Source organism: Prenolepis imparis, unplaced genomic scaffold (assembly GCF_030444845.1).
Source record: "Prenolepis imparis isolate NDT839.2.m4 unplaced genomic scaffold, iyPreImpa1.0 SCAF_1, whole genome shotgun sequence".
NCBI classification, from domain to species: domain Eukaryota; kingdom Metazoa; phylum Arthropoda; class Insecta; order Hymenoptera; family Formicidae; genus Prenolepis; species Prenolepis imparis.
In genome coordinates, this window is record NW_028141159.1 from 19,504,981 (window position 1) to 19,513,585 (window position 8,605).

General features: G+C 38.7%; 1 protein-coding gene across 2 annotated transcripts in view; it reads left to right on the forward strand.

The window, feature by feature from the left end:
• Cv-c (RhoGTPase activating protein) overlaps window positions 1-8,605 on the forward strand; it is a 218,669-nt gene that overhangs the window by 84,424 nt on the left and 125,640 nt on the right. For both annotated transcript variants that reach the window (XM_083036275.1, XM_083036282.1), the window contains exons 4-8: window positions 141-315; window positions 872-1,111; window positions 1,303-1,542; window positions 1,747-1,943; window positions 6,032-6,077. In XM_083036275.1, coding sequence (XP_082892401.1) covers window positions 141-315; window positions 872-1,111; window positions 1,303-1,542; window positions 1,747-1,943; window positions 6,032-6,077 — 898 coding nt within the window. The remainder of the gene's footprint in view (window positions 1-140; window positions 316-871; window positions 1,112-1,302; window positions 1,543-1,746; window positions 1,944-6,031; window positions 6,078-8,605) is intronic.

Sequence of the window (8,605 nt, forward strand, 5' to 3'; positions counted from 1 at the left end):
AAATTTGCATATACATGTTTTTAAAGTTCTTTGAAATAGTATATGCATTAAAACCTTAAATTGCCCTTGCATTTACAATAAATGTACTTCAGACGACAGAAAACGCGAGATCTGATTACTTAACTTTATTCCACTCGTAGCTGCCTATTTCTCTGCAGTCCTTATTGTCGAGAATACGAAATGGTTCGGGTTCTTGTTGCCCGAACAGTCCACCGATGGACTCTTTCACTTGCTCTGACATGGCGACTCAAACTTCGCCAGCGATTTCGAGGAGTTCCAGCTTCACCTGGGTCAGCGATTGCGACTCTCCCCAAGGTAATTTTCGTATCATGCCGGTCCTTTACACGACTCGCTTAATATATTCATAGAATTAGTGAACGTCCGTGAAATTTATTTCCGTTCTGGTTCTCCGTAATTCGGTACACGATTATTCCAAGAATTTCGTTAATCGATGATTTCGACATCTGATCAATTTTCTGCTTATCCTTCGAATTCATCAAAGTTATTATTTTTTGTACGTTTGAGTGGCATGGAACTTATAATTTTATATTTTACCCTTTCGATATCTTTTCTGGTTGAAAAATCATTTTTTTTAATAATAAAAAATTGATAGAGCACCTAAAAAGCGAACATTATTAATTTAAAATTATATTTATGATTTTTATTCCTACTAAAAAAAGTTAAAATAATTAAAGTTTTAAAATAAAGATATATTTAATGTTCGAAAAATATTTTGTAGTGTAAGCTACTGTGCTATAATTTATCATATCCTATTTAATGGATAAGTAATATAATAAAAAGAAGATTAATAATTTTGCAGACTTAAAAAAAAATTATATAGTCAATTAAGTCATGTTTCTCTTTATTGTAGCCGAGTCCCAATTAGATTCGCAGTCGTTGCAAGATGAAAGCACGTTAGACCCAGTTTCTCCCCAAGACACTGTGGACGACGACAATAGATCCTCGTCGTCGTCACAGGACCTCTTGCAGAGCATGGACGAGATTTCCTCCGGAAGTCTGTCGCCGGATACCACTGACAGAGCATCTCCGCTCGAAAGCGGAATTGGAACAGCGAGTCCGCCCAGAAGCACGGATCGGCGCTTGACTAAACGTAAGATGAAAATACTTTTCATAAATTTTCATAAATTGTTAGCTCTAAAAGTTTAACTAGAGATTACCGTGTTTTTATATTTTTCTTGGCATTTTCGTAGCATTTTATTTCGTCCAAATATAATATTCATGATTTATAACGTATATTTTTATAATAAAGTCTCGGTGCATCTGTGTTTGTCTCTCGCGTAGCGTCAACACCGAACAAATGTCATCGCAAAGAGACGTGGGAGCGAATCCGGCGACGACCGTCGAAATTGAGCTCGCGAAACGACAAGAACTCGCAAGACGTGTGGGTCAAACGCGAAAGCGTGCACACGCAAACGAAGCAGACCGACGATCAGTACTCGCAGGATGCGGTTGACAGCAGTAGCGGCCTCGATGATTCCTTGCCGAGGATCAAGACGCCCAGACCCACGAATTTACCGCTATGTGAGTCACCTTTATACATCTGTTATTTTATGTCTCCTTTCTCGTCTCTTATCACGCGCGGTATATGAATCGTTTATCTTTGCTTTATGAATCCGGTTTCGAAAATTTTGCTCGAAGGTTTTGCGATATATATCGCATTAGTTTGCTTTTATGTACGTTATAAATTCTAATCTAGCTTTTCGATTTTTTTTTTTTTTGCGACAGGCTTGTCAACCACCGCGAGCAGTTCCTTGAGCTCAGGCGAATTGCTCGAGACGCCGCCTCGAGCTCCGTCTTCGCCGTCCGCGGCGAGTCTTCAGCTGAAGCCAGAACCTCTGGCCGTGGAGATGGGCGGAAAGAGCAGCAGCGCCCCGTTGCTGGAGAACAACACCGACGCCGGGAAGTCCAACGGGAAGGTGCCGGTGAGTTTCCTCTCTTTTCATTTTAAATAAATTTAGATAGCCATAATGTGTAACAGAGAAAGTAACTTGACACGCGAAATGATTTAAAAAAAAAAAAAAAAAAAAAAAAAAAAATTGAAACGAATATAAAATGTTCAAAAAATTCTCACATTTTTGCATCTCTTTTATATTCTGACATTTTGCGTGAAAAGCTACTAGTTGCAGATTCGCATAGATCTTAATTATCCGAGTCAAGTAGTTAGTATACAGAATATACCATCCCGTTCTCGTTTCTCTCCCGGCTATTCTCCTTTAATACGCGAGCGCGCGAACTTACGTAAGCGAACATCGGTTGACGTCAAGTCGCCGATACGAATCGTCCCTTAAATAATATCGATAGCTAACTCGAGCACGACTCGTGGAGCAGAGATGCTGGACGCTTACGCACCGGGTATCGTCCTATAGACGTCGGGCATTAATCGCGCGGCAGCGAAGCGTGTACGACGCTATCGGGATATTGAGATTATCCGATGTGTGTGCAGGGTGTATCTCAGATATACACGCTTTTCCCTTCGGCCTCGGCCGCGTTCGGCGATCCGCTGTTTACGGGCGGTTATTAGTCTCTGCCCACGTGATGCGCGTACGTCGTTTGACATTGATTATCGGCATTATCGCGTATCCCGTATGCCCTGTTTCGTAGTTCGTCGTTCACCATGAAGAGTGTCGTAAGATCGACATTTTGTTGCCGCGTTGAGCTTCGCGAATCCCTATTTCTCGACTTTATTCACCTGTTTCACGAGAGAGAGACGGGAATTTCTTGCAAACCAACTCATCGCGTGGGAACCGGTTGAACCAATCTGCTCGTTCAGCTAGGCGTGCGCACCATTGATCTTTCATGATTAATCGTCTAAAGGAACAGTTAATCCGCACGATTTGTGTGGGTATAATTACGACACGAGAGATCGTTGACAAATTTTTGTGTAGAAGAGCGATATTGTTAATTGGCGGATATGATTAATGAAAATTTAGTTTGCTATTCACTAATCTTTTATGCTTGTCTGCCTTTGGTTTACAATTATTTGATTATGTCATAGAATTTATTCAAATTTGTCACAAATGCCATAATAATACGATACTTTAAAATACGCTAATTTAACGATACATATTTGTATTGTTGTATATTTTAGTAAACGAAAATTATTGCCTAAAATATTAAATATGAAATTTATGCATAAATTTCTGATTAGCAATGTAGTTTTAATCTTGTTATAACATTTGCATAAAGGGATGCAAAGTTGAAATTTATTTGTGCTTAGTTATTCGAATATACATCTTTTATGTGAATTTTTTGTGAAAGTAATCGACTTTGTTCGATTGTACGTCAGTAGAATTAATTTCAGCGCGCTGTTTGTCCTATTAACTGATGCGGCAATTAATCGTTATTTATACGATTAAATTTAAGTGCCAGAAATAAATGGATGAATAGTTAGATAGGTCGCGCTTATTGTTTTCTCGGTCAATGTTTCCCGGCATTCTTCTCGTCTCGAGAATCCGTCGTTCGTTTTATACACGACGAATATTGTGCAAGGTCAGTCTTTGAGGGTAAAAGCGGCGCTTCGCTTGAATGCACTTGGTGAACCGAGAAAAAGAGAGACAGAGAGAAGAAGAGTCAATATTCTATTTACCTCAAATATTTTCGATGCAACTGGTAAACGGAGCGTATTTCGATTGCAGCCAGCTGTATGCATTTCGCATTCTGTATGTGAATCCGATCGTGGCTCCGACCTTTGACGCGAGCATGCACGCGCGCATCTGCGCATTTATATATCTCGGTGGTTTTCGTAGGACGGTGGCCGCGTATATGCAAATTATCAATGAAGTGTCAGTACACGAGGAGATTCGCGCTCGAATGAGCACGTTGCCTCTCGGTAAACACCCATTGCATGAGAACGCGCGCGCGCGCGGAAGTCGCGCGTGAACACCCGGTGGTACCGGATTGCCCGTGTTGGTGAGCGATCAAAGCTAATGGGGCAGCCAGCCGTGGCGGCGTATTAATCGGTTGGCATCCTCGGATCTTGAATATAGCCACATCGTGTGGTCTATCACGTATATATACGCGTGCACGAAGGCCGCGGTGGAAAACTTGGGCTTTCATCCAGATCGGTAGCTTTAAACGCACGTTTCTCTCTTTTCTCTCCTTCTTTCTTTCTTTCTCTCTTTTGTTTGTGTGACGCACATATTAATAATTCTTTCGTATCGAATCGGCATCCGTAACGAATCGCATGCGGAGCCAGAAACCTCATACTACGCGGCTCTTACGCTTAAACGAAAATTTTAATCGACCGTTGATTCAATTTCACAATCGTTAAAAATTTATGTCTAACAGACACAAGCGGAGCTCTGAATGCATTATTTATTTTAATTTTTGAAATGAACATTCTGATGCTGCAGGTTTAATTCTAAAGAGTACAATTATATTTATATACTCTGGCTTAGATCTCTTTAAATAATATTTTATTAATATCTATAGATTTTTTTTATTTTTGTAAATACTAAAAAATAATGTAACTTTTTTTTAATATTCTTGTAAAATATCATGTCTATTTTATTGCAATTATATGAACGGAAGCATCGCAATATAAAATGCAGATCAGAGATTATTTTTAAAATTACCAAGATTGAAATGGCGCACCTGTGTAAAATATGCTTCTCGGAATATAACGGTTCTAAAGAGATACATTTGTTTGAGACGGAGAAATTTTTAGCAAAAGTATAGCGTATCTCGCTGCGTCACATTGTTCCTCGTATCTCGTTTATAGACGAAGTGATTCGCTCGAAAATCCGGGAAACGATATAACTTTTGTTTGAGAATTTCACGCGGGATTCGCTTTGAAGCCTAGTAAGTCGTAAAAAATATAGCCACGCCTATTCGGTTCTGTTTGAAAAATGTTACAGCTAGTCTACGATTTTTAAATATATGACATCGATACCTGGAGATGTCCATAACTTTATAACCGTGTATAATGGCGAAACTTCTTTTTCAATATCACACAATTCTTCACTTTGCGATATCGCCTTGATTTTAGTTACGCCTCATTTGTATTATTTTCTTTTATCATCATATTTTAACGACAGTTTTAATAATTGAATTTCTTGTTAAAAATAATGATGAGATAATTATACGAAAACGGGAAAACGTTCCCTCGGAAATCGTATAACAACATTGTACTTAATATTCCCACTTCATTAACTTCTTAACTTTTACGTGATGGCTTCTTTCATATTTTAATTTTACACTTAGTGATTCTGTGTGCGAAGGGAGATATATAATTGAGTTAACGATGCCCCCTTTTAGGGGGCAAGAACGACGTATCGGGTGTAAATTCTTAAGGTTAATTGGGAACTTTTCATTTTTTTTCGTGAATATTGAAGGGGAAATCGATCGATATACATGGATACATCCGTTCGGTGAGGCATGACGTAGATAAGGTCATGGTTGTTTTCGAGGTCGGCTCAATACTGCAAGTGGGTCACGGTTCAACCGCGTCGATTATTAGTTATCTTTCGTTGCTAGAAGATTAATAAAGTTTTAGAATCCCCGATAAGGGATAACGATCGCCTTTTGTGTCTGCGAGTATTATCAGGCAATAAAACGGCACCGCTAGACGACTCGACCAAGTCTTAAAAGAACCGGTTCTTTTCCGATATAATAGTATAAAATTACGTTATCAACTCTCTTAAACGATTAAATTAAGTGCACACTAATATAATATCTCTGTGTGCATATCGTAATTAGAGGAATTCACTTGGAATCTCGAGACGTTTCAAATAGCGTACGTGCTGCGGTTTCTTCGAACGCCTATCTTACATCGAGATATAAAACAGGCTTTACTAGTTTATTAAACTAGTCGTTAAACGGGAGAACCAATTTATTTCGAGCGATGCTTTTACCGTGGCAATAGTTTGAGAAATACTGTGGTACATCTGACTGCAGTAAACGCGTCGTTCGCGCTAAAGGCGCTCCTTCGACCTTTTGCACGGTCCCGCAAGCACCGAGAATGCCTCTGCTATTTCTCAAACCAATGATGCGTTTTCTCTGCTGTTTTCAGAGCTTGCAGCAGCAGCCGCGCTCGCAGTCGGAACGGCAACTATCAGGTAAGTGAACGAAACGATCATCCCACTCGATCATAAACGAACCGGTGTGCTCGAAGTCGATACTAACAGTAACAATACAGCATATTCCCCGTAACTATTCCCTCGAGTACGGCAAACTTTTAATGATGGCGAAAAAAAAAACGAATCGATTTTAAGGTGATATTGATAGCCCACGCTTGATTATCGCGTGGATGAGTTTGCAATTCTCCAACCAAGCGAGAGCAATTATTTTGATTTTTTGCACGTTAATTGAAAATAATTTCAACACGTGCTATTACGCGATATATTATGACATTCATATTTGGTGCTTAAAGGGAGATAGATACGTACAAAATGAGAGAACATAATTTATATATAGGTATATTGAGAAATTATAAAATTAGAAATTATAGAATTATTGAATGATTAGCAGGCTACCTATCAAAGTTTTAGATTGCAAATTACATGGGAATAAATACGTTTTTTGTCATCCAATTGATGAGAAATTTAATCATCTCTAAATAGAAAAAGGTTTCTCTGAAATAGACTATATATACATAGTGTTGGCGAGATCTGATTACATTTGAACGATGATTCAATCAGCTTACGAGCCAATCTGCCATTAATTTGCGCCACCCGCATGGGGATGCAAACGATCTCGACACAAGTGAAAATTAATATTGACATCTTTGATCGCGCGAACGAAATGTGCAAGGATCGCCCCTGCGATCGATCGATAGGAGAGCCGATCTCCATCGAATAATATGAGGCGGGGTGCGTCCGATAATGAGTTTAGCGCGTAATCAATTTTCCCTCGCAACGCAATCGAATGCAATTTGCGGCGGCGCGTTGGAAAGGGCAGAATTTTCGTCCTCCGACCGCCGGTGATACACTGATGCGTTGTCTGAAAGTTCATTACGTGAGGAGACCCACGGTATTCTCAGCGGCTAGACTTAACGCGCGTGTAATATTCTCAGTTACGTAGCACGAAATTAATTGAAGACATCCGCGTAATTTTCTCGCACTGTTCAAGGTGCGCCGAGATTTATCAGGTTTTGCTACTCTGGAGAGATTACCTCGAAGTTGCGCATTCTTTGCATACGTATGTTCATAGACACGCATAGATACGGCTCAGTAATAATTTCTCGCACAATCTATTTCGCTAAATAATTTCTTCAATTTTTCTTAGTAAGTAAAATATAATTTTTATTTGGTATATTAATCAAATTTCTGTTGTACTCAGATTTATATTTTTATCATATTTATTTAGAATAGTTAAATATATATATATATATGAGAAATAAATACATAAAAATGTGAGAGATACACGTGTGAGATATAAAAGAAAGAAGGAGGTTCAATTAACTTCTTTATGGTAACGTAAAAATAATGATAGATGTCGATAGAGACTTCCTATCCGGAGCGCATGCGTTTGCATTGTGTCGAATTCGATCGCGAAAGTTTAATTAATTATCGACGCGAACTAATTGCTTTCTCGCGGCGCGATCTCATGGCGCGACGTGATTACGACTTCCGGTATAGGCACGCCCGAGGTTGAATGCGCATCTATGGATGCGCCGGCGATGCACTTTCCTTCTCGCCCGCGGCGATTTAATCGGCACTGCGCTAATCGAATAAATCTTGCGATAGGAATATGGCGTGGCTAAAAAGAAGCGGCTCTCCGTGATGACTCGCGACAGAGTGGAAAATCAGCAATACCTCTGCCGCCTTGAACTAGAAAATTACTTCCCTTATATGGCGCGTCGCAAAAGATATTTATTACTCGATGTAAAAATCAAAAATTTGCGCCATATTTTCCTCCACCGTTCAATGAAAAACTATCGATTTTTTTAACTGGATCTGTAGTGTAGAACAATTTGAAATTTAATTGCAATCACCAAAGAACAAACATCCGAATCTTTAAAATTTATATGTTTAAAAAGAGGAAAGATATCTAAGCAAATATTTTTTTTAATTTTTAATCAATGCTTTTCGTTACCAAGGATTTAATTTTTTTATAAAACAGCATTGTCCAAAATGAACATGATTTATCTGCGTTGAAGAACAATATCTTTGAGGAATTCTAGTCGTGCTAAAATCAATCATTCAAGAATATCTCGCGTACAAACACCTGGATTGTATTAATAACTCGGGATTCGGTAACTCATGGAAAAGCAAATAGAATAATACTCTATGAGCGGATGGTGATGATAAGATTTGTTCGTTGCCTCTCCATCAACGATTCGAATTAATTCGCTCGCGTATATTTACTATCGTTCTGGTCATTTTCTCATAGTCAAACAAACGTGGCAGAGAAAACCGCGCTTAATTTACGCAGCGGAAAATAATCGGCGCAAAATAATTCGAAGCAATAAATTATTTCTAGGAATTTATAGCCGATGGCACTGCAGCTATGATTATGATTAACGATCAAATTTACCGTTGATGTAAGGGTCCTGATTCTTGTATTTAGATGGTGAAAATCACATTTTCATAAAATATTTTATATTTTCAACGATAATTTTATTTTAAATAAAAATGACATGAGA